At 38.2% G+C, this 21,196-nt stretch overlaps 1 protein-coding gene across 2 annotated transcripts; it reads right to left on the reverse strand.

Moving 5' to 3' along the window:
• Positions 1-347: 347 nt before the first annotated feature.
• On the reverse strand, positions 348-19,430 carry LOC113675143 (AP-1 complex subunit beta-1). Of its 2 annotated transcripts, XM_089189128.1 has the most exons (29): positions 19,347-19,430; positions 18,607-18,832; positions 15,852-15,894; positions 15,491-15,596; positions 14,479-14,614; positions 13,798-14,043; positions 13,203-13,327; positions 12,279-12,347; positions 11,939-12,005; positions 11,264-11,345; positions 11,000-11,072; positions 10,609-10,749; positions 9,859-9,934; positions 8,725-8,814; positions 8,133-8,221; positions 7,799-7,901; positions 7,517-7,693; positions 6,622-6,811; positions 6,150-6,326; positions 5,759-5,814; positions 4,984-5,103; positions 4,099-4,141; positions 3,877-3,979; positions 3,654-3,742; positions 2,838-2,963; positions 1,751-1,837; positions 1,589-1,656; positions 1,003-1,089; positions 348-534 (listed from the first exon to the last, which is right to left on the reverse strand). In XM_089189128.1, the coding sequence occupies exons 3-29, from the start codon at positions 15,886-15,888 to the stop codon at positions 460-462; spliced, it is 2,838 nt and encodes a 945-aa protein (XP_089045254.1). In that variant the 5' UTR covers positions 15,889-15,894; positions 18,607-18,832; positions 19,347-19,430; the 3' UTR covers positions 348-459. The 2 variants fall into 2 exon arrangements, with proteins under 2 accessions (XP_089045254.1, XP_089045255.1); XM_089189129.1 differs by lacking the exon at positions 19,347-19,430 and having other exon boundaries at positions 5,759-5,808; positions 18,607-18,722.
• Between the last annotated feature and the right edge of the window lie 1,766 nt (positions 19,431-21,196).

Genomic DNA, 21,196 nt, shown 5'->3' on the forward strand with positions numbered 1-21,196 from the left:
AAAACTCAAAGTAGAAACAGCCAATCTGCCTCAAGCACAGAAAAACGCGGGGTGCCTAGTTGTGATTGGTTTTTGGTTTCGCATCTGACGGTTAAGAAAGTGGCGCGAGTTCTCTGGACCAACCACACAGCGAAGTAAATATCCCGGATGACTTTCGACGCCCACACCACATAATCAATGACGTTAAATGTGCTGATAAAATTTTAAAATTCGTGGTTATTACGGTTGCATTTGTTTGACTGGACACTTGAGTTGGCGGTCAGTGTTTCTCCCAGCATAGAACCACAGGTTTTTTCGTTTTGTTTTGTTCTGCCATTCTTTAAGAAAAACGAACAAACAAGGAAACATTTGTAAGACAAGTTACTTTTATTTCAGTAAACACTGAATGTTACAGTTTATCATTATTATCAGTGTGAGACGTAACGGTGATTCCTTTACATATGAATCAGCTCCAGGCCCTCAGTTGTGTAGGACGGTCTCGTACATAGCTTGTACGCCCATAACAACATCCATGGCTCGCGTCTTCAGCGACAACTGTTAGAAAGACAAGCAAATTTCCGATACTGTTTGAAAATCATAGAGGTGATCTGTTTATCGAGGTTTGTGTGGTTTACCTTGGGTTCAATGCTTTTTTCTACAAAGCGAGAACGACGGGGAATGGATCACAAAGAGTACCGAGGACTACGTATGGTAACTGATAACTAACAACTAACAACCGCATTTTACGTCGAATGTAGGGAATGGTGGCGCAGACTCAAGAGCCGGAGGCTCGTGGACACTGGTTTGAGGGCGGAGGAGACAGATAGATTGGGTGAATGGGTTATGAAAAGAAGCAGGGGAAGGCACAGAAAATATTTCGTACGACTTCGAAATTAAAGATCTGTCATCATGACTGTGCTGATCCTAAAAGTTTGTTCTTTAAAAAGGGGACTGAGATTTAAAATTGTCTATAAGGATAGCCATTGCAATATAAAACAAAACAATTATTTTAAGGCTTTATACCTGCACCACAGTGTTACCAGGCTGCATCTTGAGTTCGGCCAAAACCCAGATATTATTGGTGAATTTCAGTGACTGGTAAAGCATGTCCTGGCGAAAAAATAACAAAAGTTGGAAAACGTATCATGGAAGAAAAAGCGAACTATTATTGCTGCGTTCTTTGCGCTCGGACACCCACTGCTCTTGCGAACAAGGTCAAAAGTATAAATTGGTGCACTTAGCAGAAAGCGCCTCCCTCAAGCTTTGTACTGTTGAAGGTGTTGAAGTGGAATTTTTCAATGAGTAAGTGCATTTCAAAATTGAAATGCTGGGAATTCAAGTCACTTGAGGAAAGCAGCTTCTTTGTGAAAAGGAGATAAAAGAGTTTAGGGCCACTAAGAATGTGAATAGTTCTTTTTTGATGAATGAGTACATTCTCGATTTTTGTACTACATCGTTTAATTGATTACTTCCCCCCCCCCCCCCCCAAATTCAGTCATCGATTGTTGCATCAGATCATTTGATTAAGCAGTTTAGTTACACGGACGTGCAGTCCTTAATTCTGAACGAGCCTGTGAACTTTAAGAATTGGTCAACTCTATTTCATTACCTGGCCTTCCACGGTACGTTTTGCGATAGTAAATATGTTGTTGGCAGAAAGTTTCTGTTGAGCAACTTCTACAGAAGAAAGCGGAGGCAACGAATAAAAAATGATGTTAGTGCAACATTCAGAGACAACATCTACTATCCGGTGCACAGATGACAATCTTACCTGAAGAAAAATTTACATTGGTGATTTGATTCTGAACTTCATTCCCTGCAGGTATGTCCTTCCACGTGGCTAAAAACACCTTGCGGTCTGAAAGAAACAAAACAAGAAAATTTTGAGAAGTTTTAAATTGTTCTGCATAGATATGATTCAAATAAATAAATAAAGGAAAAGAATAATATCAATAATAATAACTAACACCACACCCGATCATTTTTTTTTTTTAATTTCCATGAACAATGTCGAGTTCAAAGAGTTTCAAACTAAGTGGTTAAACCCCCGAGGGACAGAATTAATTGAAAAACTGTACCAGCGTTCACATAAGACGCCACATCACTGTTAGTTCATCATGTAAAATCTAACCCAGACTTTACATGATGATCGTTTCCAATCGGAGAAAACATTCTCCCATCCTTACCCGACCTTGTTTCTTGTCAGTTGGCTCATTTTGGTTTATTTCATCTGTCCTGGATTATTTTACGGCAAGAAAATTCTTAGAACTCTAAAATGTTCCTAGCTTAAAACAACCTAAGTAGTTTAATAAAGCAGATTTTATTAACCCCCCACCCCTCTCCCCCAAGCAATGTTGAAATACAATAGTAAGGTCTACTGGAGGATAAAAATGAACCTTGTATTGCATGTGAGGGAGGTGACACAATAACAGGCACCATAAGTCCACAAACTAGTGAAGCCGGTCCCAAGCGTGTCTTTCGATATTGTACAACAGCGAACAGTACCAGTGCTTTACATCAGCCAAGAGGAGTCCCGGGACTAAGTTATTAGTAAACCTACTTGAAAATTGGCCTGGCTCGGTTAAAATAACCCAGGGTTAGTGTTAAAATTTGATTTCAGGTCTGAAAGCTTTAGAGGAAATTTCAGTTCAAATCTTTTGGCTTGTCATTTGATCATTACATGTTCTGGAAAAAAATAGAAAATTTTTCCCTAAAAGGCTTTTGAACAAAGAAATAAAGAAACCTGGATTAAAAATTTAAGCCTGAGTTAGCGCTAGTCGGCCTTCGAACAACTTGGCCCAGATTCTCAAACAGTAAATAATGTTCCACTAAGTCGCGGTGGCCTGGGTAAGACTCACCCATCTGGCCATCTTCTGAAAACAGCACGTTGTAAGGAACAGTGCAACTGAAGTAGAACACATCCACATTATTTTTAACGGCCACCTGGAGGTTTGTAAGTGGGTCCATTCTCAGCACAGCGCCATCTAGTCGGAAAAAAAATTTGAAAAATAAGAAAAAATGTTACTTTTTATTATCAAATGGTCAAATTAAATTATTCCACATCCCGTTACAGATCAGAAACCTCAACGAGGAGCAAGAAATGCAGTTGATGTTGGCCCAAATTGGGCCAAGCCTCGGTCCCATACTAAACCCAAATGGAATTTAGGAGGTAGGAATCCGCCAGAAGTGATTGCAGTATCGATGGACTATTATTATCATCTAAATATCGTACGTGATTTACTTCGCAACATTATCCTCGATTACAGTCCTTCTTTCAAATACGCGAATACGAACATGAATTACAACAAACTAATAGCAGAAAATCAGCATCCGCGTGGGTTATATGGAAAGTGCGGTCTATTGCTCTACTCAATAGCGACTTCGTCCCCGTGAAAAACCGATAAACATTCATCTAGCGGTATCTTAACAAGATTTTTAGCCCTTGTACTTCCAGAGTAAGTCACCACCTAACTACTTATAATTTCAACACACTATCCAGCAAACAGGTTACGTGAATACTAAATCTTGTCAGCTGGAGGGTGATTCTAGCAACAACAAATCTCTCGACGTTACTTCAAGGAAATGTATAGAAGGTAGACGAAAGAATAACCAGATAGATCTGACGACTCAAAAGTTGACGTGTCACTTGTACTTCATATCGAAAGTTTACGTACTTGTGTTGACAGGGAGCGAAGTTTCCGCGGAGGAGTTTGCGAGCAATGGCGATGGAATGTTTAGCGGACAACCGGGTGCCAAACCAAAACTGAAAGAAAGGAGGCAAGACACTTAGCCTATCAATGACATCACTTGTCAGGCGCGCGGAATAAAGGACCTGGCTCTCATACAAGTCACTTTTTCGATGCGCTTCATTCTTAACTAAAAATAATTGCTACCCACCTGTTCTTATTGAACTGGATTGCAAAGTCTCCCATGGCTTGCATGGCTTTGTTGTGGAATGTCATATCCATGTAAATCTGTCCTTGACGTCGAGAAAATGTTCCTGTTCAAGAAAAACGACTTCTTGTTTACCACGAGAAATCAGTAAAATAACAGACTTCATTGCGATGGTTACTACAAGAGCTGCAGAGCTAGTTAAATTAATAATTCTAACAATTATACCTAAAATCTCAACTCCTTTCCCTTTGGCAGCAGTGAGCCACATCTACAAAACAAAATTGAAACACGTGTCAGTTCAACAATGTCACAATGAAACTACAACAAAAAAATACATGTTGTAACTCATATTCGTACAGTAACTACTTTTAACACCGGAGGAACAATCCGTTGTGGCGTGATCGGCCAGGTGGGGATAGTCCCGAAAAAAATTGTTGTCAGTAACAGTCAATTAGCAGAACCGTAGTTTTAGCTACCACCGTTTTAACTTCAAAATTCCTTTACGGTCCAACAAGATAAAATAAAAAAAATACAACGTAAAACAAACTGACAACAAAAAAAAATACAACAACAACAACAAGATTTTACAAACAATCAGTGCCTATCTTAAAAGAGATGACTCTTAAATCTCTTCCCACTATACGCGGCAAAGTGATTCATAGGGTATGCAGAGTTTCCAAAACCATCTTCACTAATCTATAAAATTTAATATATGCAATTTAGTCTGAAATCGTGAGGCTGAAACTTCTCATTCCCTTCCTCTCACGGCTCCATCGCTACAACCTCCCAGCAAAGAGTCAGCTACACAGGCTCAGTGCTCTGTCGAGAATGTTTCTTAGGGAGCTCGATGCATCTCAGAGGATTGTGATGGGAATGGTTCACTTAGTGAATCAACGAGGTTCAAAACACTACGATTTCAGCCATTCTAACGTTTAAATTATCACTCAACATTACACTCTTAGTTACCGATTTGAAATTTCCATGAAAATTGCATTAGCTCAGAGTATTAGGTATCCACTTGGTCTCTTTGCATACACGAGCTAGGCATGCCATTATGTCGTGCTTCTAAGCTCTAGCGGAGTAAATTAAGCGAAAGAAGTTGTCCCTAACCTGTTTAGGTGCAGAGTACATTCCTCCTGAGATACCAGGTCCCCCGGACAGACTGAAAAGATCTCCCAAGCCCCCCATCGGCCCTCCCATTGGCTGAGCAGGACTTGGAGCTCCACCAAGCTGAGAGAGAATTCAATAAGCAAAGTAATCAATTCCTTGAGAAACTGTTACGCCAATGTGGCGGACAAGTTGGTCACAGTAGATTATGAACTAAAAATTTAATAGAGGCAATCGACACATGTACTGAAGTATGAAGTTATGCTACTAAAAATGCATGGCAACGGATGATGTATGACTAAATTACTTAATACAATCCTGGCAATGAATGAGTTGCCAGTGATCGGATCCTTACGTTTATGCATAGATTTCTGAGATCGCCACGGGGCGAAATCTTTGCGCAAACCCGCAAAGGACCTGATTACTGCCAACTCGTTCGTATTCCAATATCACCAAGTAAATATTTTTCTCCATTTTCATCCCAACACTGTTTAAAAGTGCATTGGTATTGTAAGAAGATGTAATCGAGGGAGTGGACGAGACAAACGAGAAGCGATCCTTGACTCCAAGGGGAGCCATGCTGCCGACGCAAAAGATCTCAGTTCTAAACCTTTAACATTTTTAGTAGCCAAAAGATGGTTGTTTTCAAGAAAGCGATCTTCTAGTATCCTGTCTCTTTAAAGTACAGCTTTTTCTCTAGGTGCAACATCACACAATTTTAACTGCCTCTCAGTAATTTCAGCTACGTTTTAAAAACATGTAGAAAGAGACTTTTCACCTGTAAACCACTTAGGTCTTCTCCCAGAAGATCCATAACTCCTCCTCCCCCTGCCGCTGAATCAAAGGACAAAAATGATTACTTTACTTGTGGGTTGATTACTATACGTAGGCCAAGTCTGCACACGAACCTAATGGCTCACGCCACCTGAGCTTGTCTTAGTTTCTGTGACATTAATACAGCGTTTAAATGTCAATGCACCAATAATTTAAGCAAACCACACCTACAAGCTTAGTAGAAGTATTTGAAGCAATAAATTGGAGTAATAAACTGGAGGAATGAATGACAAGTGCTTAGCACGTAAATGAGTAACTTTTCTACATTTTTCTGTTTACCATACTAGCTGAGAAGACATCACTGAGAAATGACAGGTGACATAATATCTGCATACCTGCTGCTGGCTGCACAGGTGGGGCAGCAGGTTGAGTGGGTCCCATGTCCATCAACAGGTCACCAAGTAAGGAGTCAGCTGCTGGTTGAGATGGCGGTGCATGGGCTGCCACTGAAGCAGTTACTGGAGCTGCAACTGGTTGGGATGGAGCAGGAGTAGCTTCCTCAGTCTCAGCCCCTAGTCAAGATGGTCAGAATCTTGTAAGGCTATTGCTATGACACATGTTAGAATTCTCTTCATGCCCAAACTGCATGAAGCAAACAACTTAACTTACAGCAATCTTGACCACATCATGTTGACTGAACAGCATACCCACCAACTATTTTAGAAATACCTGCAAGGGGCAACCTGGGTTGAAGTTACTTTTTCTCCATCACAAGGGCACCAGAGCATCACATTGTTAAAGAGAGAGGCAATGAGGGTAAACTAGATTATTAAAAAGGTATGTTATCTGGAAAGTTAAGCACGGTACCTGGAGATGGCTCAGCCCTTGGTGGCAAGGTGAATCTCCTTGCAGCAGTGCGTCCTTCAACAAATGAGCTGGGTGGCTTGTGATACACAGATGCCAATGTGGAAATGTTGCAGATCAGTTCATCAAGGAGAGTGGGTTCTAGGAGGTCAGTTTCTTCAGATATCAGGGGCTTCTCAGCCAGCACAACTTCCTATGGAAAATCCAATAAAACACTGTTTACCATAAATGTACAGCATTTCTTACAAGAGTCCTGATAACTACACAATTCCTGTTTTAGACACATTCAAAAAAGTTCCACAAGTACTGGTGGGAATTCCGAAAAATGAATGGTGATTTCTGCAGCATCAAGGAGGAAAAATGATATTGTCAAATTGTGTCATGTTATGGACAAGAGTTTGAGAAACAGTGGCCTTGTAGTTAACATGCTGAACCCCTCGTTTAGAGGCCATGTTCCAATTCCAGCCAAACCATAAGGATATATGCTCAACCCTTCACTGCCTGACATCAATATGCATGTTCTCAATAATGTTCTCTATAAATTTCCTGAAGTGCTGATAAGGAGAATTTGTTTAATTATCAAGAACTTCTTTAGTTGGTGGTCATTTCCTTTATTCTTGTGACCTTAATGTGTGACTCAAGACTGATGTTTAGTGAAAAATTACATGCTAGTCACTCTTAGGGGTCACAGAGTCCAACAAAACATTTTCCTCTCCCACTGATGCAGTGAAAGCCGGGAAATAACCTATGATGGATTGGCGTCCAATCTGGCTAGACCAGCAATACTCATAATTTCTTCCTGCCATGAAAACCAGAATGGACTACTGTGTTCAGAAACTGATTTCATGAAAGAGGGATACTTAATTTATGTTGGGAATAGCGAACCTAATTATCACACCTTTGCTGCCACAGGGTCAGTTGAAAGAAGCCGCCAGTAGATGTAGCCCCTGTCCCTTAGGTCTGGGTTATCACTATCCTGTGTTGCCAGACTCAAGACCTGTTGCACTAGCTCCTGAGTGTCAGTTGGACGCTTCAAGAACAGCTTCACAATGGATGTCAGCAGCTGCAGTTGAACCTTATGCAAGAAGAGTAATGATATTATAGGATTATGTCTTTGACACTAAATCAATATCATAATTTGAAAAAAAATGTCTCACACGCTTTTTATAAAAATGTGCACCTGAGAATTTTCATCTTGGAAACCTTCCAGGAAGGACTCCAATAGCTCTGCAGCATTGTCAATTCGCTCAGCATATTCACCAATGATCCAAATCATTGATGCCCTATGAAGCATTAAAATCAGTGCAAGTAAGTACTTACTAAAATCTGGAGATGTTAAACTGAAAGTCACCAAATAAAAAGGAGCAAATACTTCCCCGATCCAAAGAAACAATTTCACAACTATAAAACTATGTACATGCGAACATAAATTCAACAGTTTGAAAAATTTCACCATCAAGAACATCTTCATCTTGAAGAAAAATGACCAAAGGCAGTAGCCCAGATATATTCACCTCGCCTCAGGCTCATCTAATGAATCCAGATTTTCACACAAGGTGGAGATTATACTTTCATACTTGTTTGGGTATCTCCTGAATATGTCCTAATTTTAAACAGCAAAGGTAAAACATAAACATAAACATATACACAAGAACATCAGAAACACCAAAGGTCACAAACACCATCCAAGAAAGCCAAAAACCTAAAATAAGGAATTTGTCTTTCATTTTTTCATAAGCTGCATGCTTGGCGAAACTCAATGTGGTAGGATTTTTTTCATTTAAACACTGCCAGCCTGCATTTAAGAGGCTAACATTAAAAAGAAATTTTTTGCAAAATTTGAGTTAAGGGTGTGTACTTAGCTTAGTACATAAGATAGCCACCCCTCCCCTCTCCCCCCCTCTCCCCCCCCTCCCAACACACACTTCAAAGCACTCTACTGCCTCTGTGTGGTAAATTTGGGGTACTATGATTAATTGCAGCTTTGGGAGAGTACAGTGAGGAACTGCTATCTAAGCACCATGATGCTGTTGGAAGGGTAAATGTTTCCTTGAAAACTTCTATCAATTCTGTGCTGAGAAGAAGAGGCTGAAGTAACTATGTCACCTTGATAACCACAATCGCTTCTTGTACCACATAGTTAACCTTGGTTTGGATCAAGTCCAGAAGAGTGCTCACACAGCGTTCTGCAGATTGCTACAAAAGAGATCATCTATTAACAAATAAGATATATTTTACACATAGAGGCACACTGACAGTTTTACATACTGGTATATGTTTTTTAAACTTTTTATATACAACACAGCATATCATCTTCCCAAGAAAATCATCCATGACCATCTGCCTTTAGGAGTAAGGTTAGCACAGAATACCACCTCTTTTGTTTATGTTGTAGTTGTAGCAGCATTCACCCTTAAGACCCCTGTTTAGGAAGACACTGCCAAGGGCATCCAGTTCTCTCCACTGTTTTTGAAAAACACTTTTCCCATTGATTCTTTGGTGAAATATCATTCAGACTTAAATATGCAACCTTCCAACTTCAGTCACCTCAGATTTTAAGACATAGTACATGTAAAATGAATGCACCATAGGACCAACTAGGATATATTAGGACTGAGTGAATCCAATTTGGTCTGTAATCATATGATTCACAAAATCAGACAACTACATGTAGGAAGCTCCAACGATTAATACCTTCTTCTGAATTGTTGCCCAGTTTTAATGAAATTAAGTACATTGCACACAGTATGGGTTTCTTTAGTCAATGAACCTTTCATTTCATTGTACTTTTTTAGGAATCTCATTGCAGAACAGGGGCAATGAGAGTGTTTCCCATGTGTATATAAGTTATTGTGTGTTTGCATGAACAGTGCACCTCAAAATGTAGTTACCAACATTTAATATGTTTAGATAGTGAGCCACAAAAACTAACTCAACTAAATCAAGTCAAGCCAACTGGTAAACTTTTGGAATGAAATATATTAAAATTGACAAACAAAAATTTCATCCAAAGTTAAACATTCGTTGTATGGCCCTTTTAAACTGTAATATGTACATGTTCAACCAAAGTTTATTAGTTGGCAATGGGAGTCTATAAAGTCACACTAAAAAAGAGACAAATTTGTCCTTTGACAATAATTTTCCAGAGGAGTTTACCTGGACATGGAGCTGTTCGAGTTTTCATGGCTCCAGCCTAAACACTTTGAATGTTGACCATTAAGTGACTAGTTTACAACAAACCTCAACTTTGATGGCGCAGCGTCCAATTGCACGTACTGATTTCCTCACAAAATCAACATCAACTTCTGTGGCATACCTGGAATTGAAAAATTTATACATTGTTATATGGTAAGAATATAATAAAAATGACAATGGATATTACCTCAGTGCAAAGACTATTGACCATCTAAAGTTTCACACACACAATGGAAAAAGCTTTTAATTGAATCTTGAGGAAGATTTCTAACATTGTGATATATTTTGTACTTTGACAGTATGTATTTCCTTGGCATGAATGTGCATTAATTTTTAAGTCTCTCTTACTTTCACAAGGGTAACTGGGCATAGAAGTTGTCCAATCTACTCTGTGCATGTATAAAATACATAGGAGACTGTGTATGGACCACAGGTAAATGATTTATGCCCATGTTGTCAATGAAATCCACACCAAAGTATTACAATCTAAACCTATTATTGTATAGAAAATTACCAGAGAGCAACAGAAATCCAGTTCTAGAAGTCAAAAATGAGACATAACCAATGTGCAGATGGCTCTACTCTTTGGAAACATTGAACATGGTTTAAGCTTTTTCCATTTACAGAAGTTTAAAAACATTCTGTGATCATTTTTATAGCTGGAATTCTTTTGAAATTTGTGCCATATACATGTTTGTGTAATATACATTGAAGAAAATTACTTGATACTTGAAATCAAACTTTACTATGATAGAAAAAGGCCACATTAGGCTGAGCTCCAGGAAGACAACTTACTCTTTCAACTCTGCCAAGACTTGGGCGATGTTCTGTTGATTTGACAGCCGAATCATAATATCCAGTTTTTCAAGTTTTACATAAATTGGGTCATTGTACTTGACAAAGAAGACTTTCATCTCATTCTTCAAGATATCTGCCCTACACAATAAAACAACATTCACTGGTCAGAAATGCTGTACATGTAATTCCAATTAACAATATAGTGCTACATCTGTAATTACACTACAGACCAGTCATGAAATTTGTCATTGCATGTTGAAGAATTTAATGAAAATAGTAATTTGATCTTCTGTAAAATGATACATAGAACTTCATTTTAATGTAAGTCATTTTAAGCACCATGCATGCAACTGACTCATAATGAAATGAGTTATCATTTGACAGTTACCTCTTTTGCACAATCAAATTGATATTCCTAAGAGCAACATACTGGACTTCAGGTTCACTGGACAACAATGTCACTGAGGAGAAACAATGAACATTAAAATTTAGAGTATATATCACTGGACAGTTCTGAAGCTTTAATCAAAAGGAACATCCACAGGTCTTGTACATGGCACATGGCGTACAGATGCATGTGTAATACTGGACAAAACTGTTGAGCAACTGTTAGAGTGTTCACTTCAAACAACAAAATGAAGTTTTAACTTACCCAGAGGTGGAGACAGTTTTTTAACAAGATTCTGCACATATGATGATGAGGGAGTCATAATTTCCATGTATTTCATAAGAACCTGTAGATATTTAATAAAATATCAGCAAAAGGTAGGTCTTCCTTCAAACAACATGGAGATAAGAATATCAATTGGTGTAAATAAACAAAGCAACTTCTGTTTTTCAATGCAAAAATGAGGGATTGTAGGTAGCCACAACAGTGAGCTACAGACCCCATTTACAATGCAGCTCCATTATTATCTAAGAAAGAAACAGATTTTTCTTTAAAGAGGAGCTGCAGTAGGAAAAATTGAAACCTGATCAAAGAGTTCAGGTCTTTATAGGGATAGTACCTGTGCTACCCACAAACTGTGTACTTAATTAATGAGTGATAAAGAAACAAGTTAAACAAGGGTCTGACATATTATACTTAAAAAAAAATCAGTGTCATGGTTTCAGGCAGTGTTGCATGTAAAAAAGATGATTCTACCAGTAGTATGCCAATGTCTCAAATCTACCCTTACACAAAAAAAATTTATGCCAGCATAATCTGTTATAACTAGTTAGGGAAAGAGGAACGTTTTGGTGGGTTGTGACAAACACAGGACTCCAACAATATATGCAAATACAGCTACAGTGTACTCTTGGAGCAGACATGTTCATTAAACTGTACCTTGACAGCAGACAGAACCACAGCAGCATTGGCATGAGACAACCTGGGGGTGACTCGCTCACAAATGCTGCAGAAAAAATGGAGAATTACAAAGCTTAATATAAGTACCAACATCAGTACCAATTTTTCATTGAAAGAAATTGCTAAATTATTTTAAAGTTCAGTGCCATTTTTTTATCATATTTAACTTATTTCTTTTATGAATTACGAGTACTTTTAACATTAATTTTGACTAGGTAAATAATCAAGGCAGCCTATTTTAAGGAATCTTGTCTTCTAGAGAACATTTCAAATTATGAGTTAACCTTGCTATTATTTAAGCCTTAAAGAAATGTGTCACCTCTGAGCCTCCCTGTCATCTTTAGGAGTGTACTGTGCCAAAGAGTCAAGGATAAATATCTGTCCCCACCTAGAAACAAATTAAAATAGACAAAAACAAATTAAAATAACCAAAATTAATTTCAATGGCTAACCTCCAAGCATTTAAGTCAAACCAATTGAATGATCCTCATGCTGGACATCTTTGGTTTAGTAACATACAGCTGTTTTGAGTAAAATTGTCAAAAAATTACATAAATTCACACAAAAAATCCCTAGAGTTATTGTTGAGGGTAGTTTTCATGTCATGTTTCCTTGACCTCAGGATTACAGGGAAAACAGAGAAAGAGTCGTAGCAAGGATGAGGCATTAAAGGTTTTATTAATTTATCCATCTATTTTCTATTACAACTCATTGAATACTGAATACCCAGATCACCTTTTAGGGCGTGAAATTGCGCCTAATACAGGCGCCAATGCGACTAAATTTTTTACTTTGGCGACCAAATCCTGAAAATTAGTCGCCAAATTGGCGACTAGAATGTTTCATCATAACCTTAATTAGAAATATAGTAAATTAAAAAGATTTGCAAAGATAAATCCGCGGCAAACTTCCTCATTAAGTTTGTTTCCATAATGCAGCACATGCATCTCAATCGATAACTAGATTTAGGATGGATTTAGGTGAGCTTGAATGTTGCATATCATCCATTCTATTGTTCACTTTGTTGCACGTTAAAGATCTTTTCCCTATCTTAATTTCTAGAACGATGACAGCGTAAAAAAAAGGGTTTGTTTGTCTTTGAAAATGGCGACCAACTTTTTTGAATTGACTACCACTTTGAATAATTTAGGAGCCAAGTGGCTATCAGAAAAAAAAATCAATTTCACGCCCTGCCTTTTGAGATCATGGCATGTAATTTTGTTATTTTATATGTTTTACTTACTCTGTGCATTCATTAAGTGCTGTGAGCAGTTTGTTGATGGTTTGAGAATTAATTTCCATCATGGCAGCAGCAGTTGGTGAAACATCCCCAATCTCAGATAAGGCAGCCACAGCATTAGCCACAACCTACAACAAGTCATAGCTGTTAAATGAGCTATCATGCCAACTTAAAATCAAACATGAAAAAGTTACAGGAAAATCTGAAACTGAGGTCTGGTCATATTGACCAGGTGATCTCCACAGCTGAACAGCTAAAAAATTCATCATCTTGCTAATGTTTTTCAATGTCATTAGATGTATACAACAAGTATATGCACCTCATTTAACATGTATGTTGATTCATTCTTCTGTTTAATAAATACGATAGAACAAGGTTTAAGTTTTTTCTGTTTATTTACACAACAATATGCATCTCACAGTTGATATACAAGCTATAATTGAAAATTTAGAAAAATAAGAGGGAACTTGAAATGCTATCTAGGGGCCCCTTTTTATGTCCGGTTTGTTCACAAGAATTTGGCGCTTTGGGATGCCCTGACCCAGACAGTGGAACTTGAGGGTTACAATACTTTCAAAAATAAAGACCTGTATCTCACCATGGGATTAGAATCTGACAGAAGATCCTTCAAGGAATCAAGAAAGCCTTGATCTTCCACTAGTTGAGAGTTGATGTCATGAAGCTTGGCTACACAAACTGCAGCAGTCTTGCGAACATAGGGATCTTCATCCTTCAAGCACTTGCGCAGGGGTTCACACAAGTATTCTGTGATCTTGTCAACACGGATACAGCCCATAGTGCGAACAGCTAAAGCCCGAATAAGTGGGTTTGGGTCTTCACAGTCCTAGGTGGAAAAAGAAAAAACACAATGCTTTCCTAAACACGTTTACACAAGGTATGCTACCTTGGAGCACCTTTGCTAGATTTTATTAGTAATAGCTTGGTCCTACTATGAATATTCATCATTAATCTTGATGGCAAGTGGAATGATAATGAGAATAAGAATAATTATAACAACAATAACAATAAAAGTAACAAAAAGTTGCTAGCACTCCACTCACAAGTACATACTTGTGTTATCTCTGACAATTTGATTATAGCTTATGCATGTACCAGCCTCTTCCACAATTCAGTTATTAAAAAAATCTGCATGCACTTTTGTTTTCGCATTGACAAATAAATACAACATCCTTATAATTCATTTTTGGCTGATGGAGGATGTATTCCTCTTTTGTCACTCAGTGGATCCCACAGGAAGTGGACTTGCAGTAATTCTGACCTTAACAAAAGTATTGACAGCCATGATTGCCATATCGGGCTGAGACTTAGCATAGTTCATAAGGTAAAGGTACACCAGCTTTTTTAACTCCAAGTTGTCAGTTTGCATACAGTTCACCACATCTGGGAACAAGGAGCTGAAACATAACATCACAAATCAAAACCTCTATTTTGTGGTACAAACCATACTCAGTACTGCTCAAAAGTAAGTCTTGATTAGACAGTCTTGACTTGAAACTCACTCGTTAGTCATCAACACTTTCAAGTCAAGAAATAAGAAAGGAGGCTCAAGTTTTAAGAATTGAGACCTTCAGAGAACTCTCCAATGATTTAATGCTATAAGGATTTTTCTCTTGTGAATAAGACAAGGTTTAAAAAGTTTCAAGTTGTGAGAAAATTTGTTTTGTTGCTTTGAGGGTCTTGCAACTCAACAAGAACATCTCAAAACTTGACTTGAGCCCCAATCTTCAAAGTTCTAAAAATTGATGATTGCGAATTGAGTATTGAGTATTGATTATTGAATATTGAGTATCGAGGAACTGTTAACTTAGTTTTAGTGGAACTGTAAGTTGTGGTTAAGCTGTATGATTTGTTGATATAGGCTAATCTTTGTCATTTAATCTACATAATTATATTATCTAGGCCTCAAATTCAATTTCGAGTTGTCCACAACTGACATGGTCTGTTTCAGAGGTGGCCCAAAATAAATCTGAACCCCTTCAGTGTTAAAAGACATTAGAAGGTCTGCCAGACAAAGTTGCAGGTGCCAGGAAAAAAAGTCCCCTTGTTTCAACAACTTAACATGAATACTAACCTGTACATTCATTAAATTTGCCAAAGAATACAACTCAGTACATGTAGTAACAATTATAACAATATAGACACTGCAAAGAGGCATCCAGAAACCAACGGGCTCACACTAAAAATGTAACATCAACATCAAGCAAATGCAAAACAACTAAGGAGGGGAAAAGAAAGCATCCCATCCATGATTTTTATCAGGCCTCTCTTACCTGACATCCTTCCCAACAGTCATGCTAGCAATAACTTTTTTTACTGCTTCTTTCTTGCGATCTTTCTTATCACTGTTCAGCTCTGCCTTGAGCTCAAAGATCTCCCCTGAAAAAATACACCATACTCTGGCATCAAAAAGTATGAAAGAAAACAATTCCAGCTCTAAGGTTTGAAAACTAGGGAAAATTTTCCACCAAGATGACATGCCATAATTCCTATCAGGTATAGCTACCATCACTTCAAGCTCACTGAATAAAAAAAAACATCCATCTGCAGATCTACTCGAGATTTTATGAAATGTAAAGAAAATAAGCTCTCCGCTGGGACAATTTGTATCAGCTGTAGAAGAAATCCACTAACCTTTCTTGGTTGTTGTAAAGTATTTGGAGTCAGTCATGATTGCCTGTAAAGAGAAGTTTAATATCATTTGGAGTTTATATTTACAGCTAACAGAGAAAGTTAACTAAATGTATTGTATTTGGTTCCCTGAAAATTGACGGCCATTTCAGACGTCCATCTCTACAGTATTGTGCAAAAGTAATGCAAATGGAATTCGGCGAATTTCGTTATTTGTTCTAACGATCTTTCGTCCAAAGTTTAGGCGAAAATTCGATCGAAAGTTCGAGGCCTCTGAAGTGACATTTTGTTTGAACAAAGGGTGCTTTTTCGTTGAATTTTCGCCTCAAAGCGAAACTTTGCGGCGGAAAGTATCTCTTCAATCATTAGTGTTCGAAATTTCGCTTCAAACTGACAATAGACTTTCGCGAGTATTCAAGTTTGTTTACTACTCATGTAAGCAACACGAAATACACATATAAACGTATTTCCAGTCTTTTTCAGTCACTGGGACGGAGACACTTCATATTTTAGGCTAAACACAGTAGACAAAAGGTCAAAATATCGAAAAGCATCACGCCTGATTCTGGGCTCAATTTGTGTTTGACAACGAAAGTAAATCGGAAAAATTGTCCCAAGCGTCACATCAACTTCAGTTTCCTGACGTTTAAAGAGGCCTAAACCATCATATCCAATTCAGAGTTTGATCAGTTTACAACAATGAAAGTAAATCGGGATGAATAGCAATTCCGACCAAGAGACATGTATTTTAATGGAAATAAACTCTCAAATGATTGCAATAGTTTTTAAAATTAACCTAAGTACAACGCTTTTTAACCAGACAGAGCAGAGAATGTCTTTAGTGTGTTTTCAAACGTTTTCTATTGGGAAGAATGTTCCTTGTTTATTAGTTTTCAATCCCTGCGCAAATAGACATCACCCATATCGCTGATTGCAGCATGCTTTCCAGATATCACAACACCATGTTTGTTCGGAAATATTTATTCTTCACAACAAAACACTGAATACCAATTGGCGACGACTGAAAACAACAATTAGTTTAGTCACATTGCTCTATTTTTTCATAAATTCTGACATGATAAAAGGAACCAGCGTCGTCTCTAAAATGCTGAAAAACAAATCAGCGTCCATGATGCCATCAAAGATACAAATCTTCGTGGCACCACTTCTGCTAATCCCTCCCCAGACATGCACTTTGAGTGGGTGCTTAGGTTTCGGCTTTCGCTTTGTGGGCTCATTTGCCATTCTAAAGCAAGTGCGGCGATACGCCTGAAGGGAAATCGAACACTCATCGCTAAAAATCACGTTGTTGAAAGTGTCGCCACTTTCTAGGACGCGTTGTGCGAACTCTAATCACTTGACTTTATTTGCGTCACGGATTAGCTGGCAGTAGGCGGTCTGCTGCAAAGTCCAACCTTGCTGTTTGCGTGCTCTACGAACAGTGGACGCATTCACACAGATTCCATGTCTCTCCAGCTTCTTCTTTATCGTATTGCTGGTCGTCTCATCATCCCTGTGCATTTGCTGATCTACGAAAGTTTTTGCTTCCGTAGACAGCTTTTGAGGTCTTCCCGATCGAGGTAAATTTGCCACGGAACCGGTAAGTCGCAACTTTTTAATGATGCGCGTAATACTGGAAAAGCTCACTAGCAACCCTTCGTGTTTCAACGCTTTCAGTATTTCAGCTGGGTGGAGGCCTTGCTTGTGAAGGATCTCGATTCTATTTCTGGAATAATTTGAAACTTTTGCCATGATTACTATCAAAAGTAGAGTACATAAATGATCCCAAACGCATCGACACAACAACCTGTGTTGCCATGGTTGCAAACAATATAGGGCGCGCGGAGACTGGAATCGTAGCGGGAAATTTTATGGGAGTATTACATAGTGTAGTAACCAACCACAAATTCAACCAAATCTTTTTGAGAAGAATGAACAATACAACGAATTTTCGCCCCGAAAATTCACCGCATAGAACGAATTTTCACTCGAAATTTCAAGTCGCATTTACGCCATCAAGGAATTTGTCGCCGAAAGTTCGAGCCGTTCAAAACAATACATGCATCGAAAATTCGCGGAAATGTCGTCGAAGTTTCGTTTCGGTCAAGAATTCGTCGAAAAGCCAGGAATTTCGCCGAATTTCGTCGACAGGTGTTTGCATTACTTTTGCACAATACTGTAAATGTCCTCCTCACGTAAAATATCATGTAATTGGAGGGGGCGGTGACTTTGTAAGTCTATAAACTATTACAATTGTTTGGTCTAGCAACTTTCACAGCTGTTAATGAGAAAAAATCAATTCAAATTCCTGGTGATGAATATCAAGTAGAGCAATGATCCTCCCAAGTGAGCCACAAGGTGAGAAACTGAAGAAAGAAACTGGAAAGTGTTCAGCTTCGAATCAGTCCCACCCCCTGGTCACAATTCCTGCGAGGATGATTGCTCTATTTGACTCTATATGCTTTATCATTAGTGCCACTGGATTCAATATTCAGCGCTAGCAGTTGGATAAATCTCCATAATTTCCAAAACTTACGTTTCAGACAATAAATAACATATTCAAAAACGGTTAAACGTCAAGACGCACTATATAGCTGGAGCTATCTTTTTAATGTCAGTAACGATCCAAGAGTACAAAATGACTATAAACATCTCCATCAGTTCGCAGGTAAAAACGACCAAACGGCAAAAATACAGAGCCAACGTTTCGTACTATTATCATTCTATGTTAGCATCTCGAAAACTTGGTGAAACTCACCTTTCCTATCCCGATGGAGACGGATTGCTATTCAATAGTTTGGACGGAACGTACAACCCAAGATGGCGCCTTCCGATATTCTGTTGCTCGGCCTAGGCTCGCGCGCCAGTAAGCCATCTCAACGTCACGCCATATATGACCAGCTGCGTGACTTGAACTTTGGCGTTACGTCAGCTTATCAAGGGTTTCACCTGAACGTTTTCCAGTGGTAAATGTGACCGGCAGACTTAAAAATCATTGATTCTCATTAATATTTTAAAATCAAGTGAAAAAAAAGAAAATATCCTAAAAGTAAACGAGAAATTAATTAACGTACCAATCGACTACAAGAGAATCCTCTTAGTTTGCGAGATACTAACTGGAAGAAGCGTTTGGTTTCACAATTTGAAAGAAATCTTTTCCAAGTTACTCGCGCATAATGTAATGCAATAAAGTAGAATTCTATAAATGCACCGAATACTAACTTGATAATCTAGTGAGAGAGAGATACTCGCATTCATGTTAACAAACATTAGTCATGGTTCGGTTTACTTTCCAATATGAGGTTGAAGGACTCGAAAGCTAGCTATATATTTATTATTATATTTATCTATATATTAATTTTCAAAGAACCTAATTCCCATTGACGAAAATCACAGATGTAAAGCGGGAAGTCTTCAGAGAGATGTCCTTGTACATAGACAACGATGAGAAATTGATGAAGAGTTTTTTGTTTCATCTTTTTTTTTAATAACTCCCACCTGCTTCGATATTTGTCCTCCGATATTTCCTTTGAAGAAAAACAAAGCCTTCGTAAGAAAGCCAGCTCAAAAGTTTCATCTTTTCATCTCTACAATTAAACACGGAAGAAAAAGTAGTACGTTTTGTAAAGTCCAGTAATAGCGATATTTAAATACTGGTCGCAAATCGGCTGCATCCGCCATCACATCAAGATCGACTTTTTTTTTTTATGAAGGGTTTTCACGCGATTTGAAAGTTAATGTGTGTGTTGTGCAGCAAATACCAAGCACCAAGATTTTTCAATATGACGGAATCAGTGGAGAAACATTTTTCGCTATAACTCGCCCGTGTTTTAAGGTTTCAACGTAGTTTTTTTATAAAATGTAAGTTTAAGAAGTTAACTTTGGTGTTTAGTTAAGGAGAATTATTTCGCATTTTTCCCGCGCTTTAACTATTGTGCTTGTTTCGATTCCCCTCTATAATGCCGTAACAGGACTTCGTTTTGTCCGATTCGGTCTGTAATCATATGTGTGATAAATAAAATCGGACGACCGCACAGCGGAAGTCCGACTGGTCAATCACAAGTATGATTACTGACAGAATTGGACGACACGAAGTCCTGATACCAATTAATCATAACAGTTAAAATTTCCGGGAAAAAAATACATTTAAGACAAACATCTCCGATAGAGACAATGTTTAAGTAAAAAAATGCCTCCATTTTAATTTTTTTTTTTTTCAGAATGAGTGATCGTTGCTATGGTTATTGAGATCAATTCTGTGATTGGTGGATTTAGCTGAGTGGACTTAAATGATTTGCTGCTTCAACTGTCCGATTAAAGGTGTCCGATTACAGCCAACTGTCCGATTACATTGTCCGATTACAACTGTACAGAATAATTAGTGAAAAATAAATCAGCTAGCGCACCAATCACATTTGAGGAAATTGTAATGGTTATGATTTGAGATGTTATTGGCTATTTATGTAAATTCTCTATGTTCTAATTGGCTCGGTGCTGCGAAAGTTAAAGTTCTGACTCCACGACACTCAATCAAAATGCTATCTGTTAACACTTTACCCCCTAACATCAGTATGCATATTCTCCATACTGTTCTCCATACATTTCAGTTAGGTGCCGACAAGGAGAATTTGTTGATCAATCAAGAACCTCTTCAGTAGGCGATCATTTACTGTATTCTCACGACCTTACTGTTGATTCAGGAAGGATATTGTGAGGAGAAATTAGATGCTAATCACTCTTTGGGGTCAAAGGGCTGACTTCATCACATTTCTATTCATTAGCAGCATCGATCGCTAAAACTTTTGGCGCTGAATTGCTGCTCTGGGAATCAAAGTCCGCTAAACTGTAACGAGTGTTTTTCGGTACAAAAAAATGCGTATTCATCACAAGAATTTGATCTCGAGCTGATTTCTTTCTTTTGCAAGTTTAAATCTGCAACATTATAGCTCGAGTAAAAGGAAGAGACACTTCACGATGGTTTTATAGTAAAATAAGAGTGGAAATGACATTAGGTTTTTCCTTAACTGCAACATTAAGTTCTCCAGACATGATCAGTACTCCAGGGTTCATGTGTGTGTCCATTGCCCGAGTGAGAACGTGTGAAGTGTTGAACTCTCCCGGTGTGAATAAGCTTTTTACCATTTACAGACGTAAAGGAATCGCGGTGCCGCGTTTTACGACGACCTATTTGAACCGCTGGCCGAATTTCTCAAGGCTTTCTAAATTTGAAGAGTCTTGGTGCAGCCTTCCTATATCGTTTGTTCCTATAGAAATTCAGTGCAGGATTTACGAAGGAGTTTAACCAGAAAAAATTTCTGCCCATCGCAAAACTGAATTTACAAGAAAAA

This window comes from Pocillopora damicornis, chromosome 12 (genome assembly GCF_964200805.1).
Source record: "Pocillopora damicornis chromosome 12, jaPocDami1.2, whole genome shotgun sequence".
NCBI lineage: Eukaryota > Metazoa > Cnidaria > Anthozoa > Scleractinia > Pocilloporidae > Pocillopora > Pocillopora damicornis.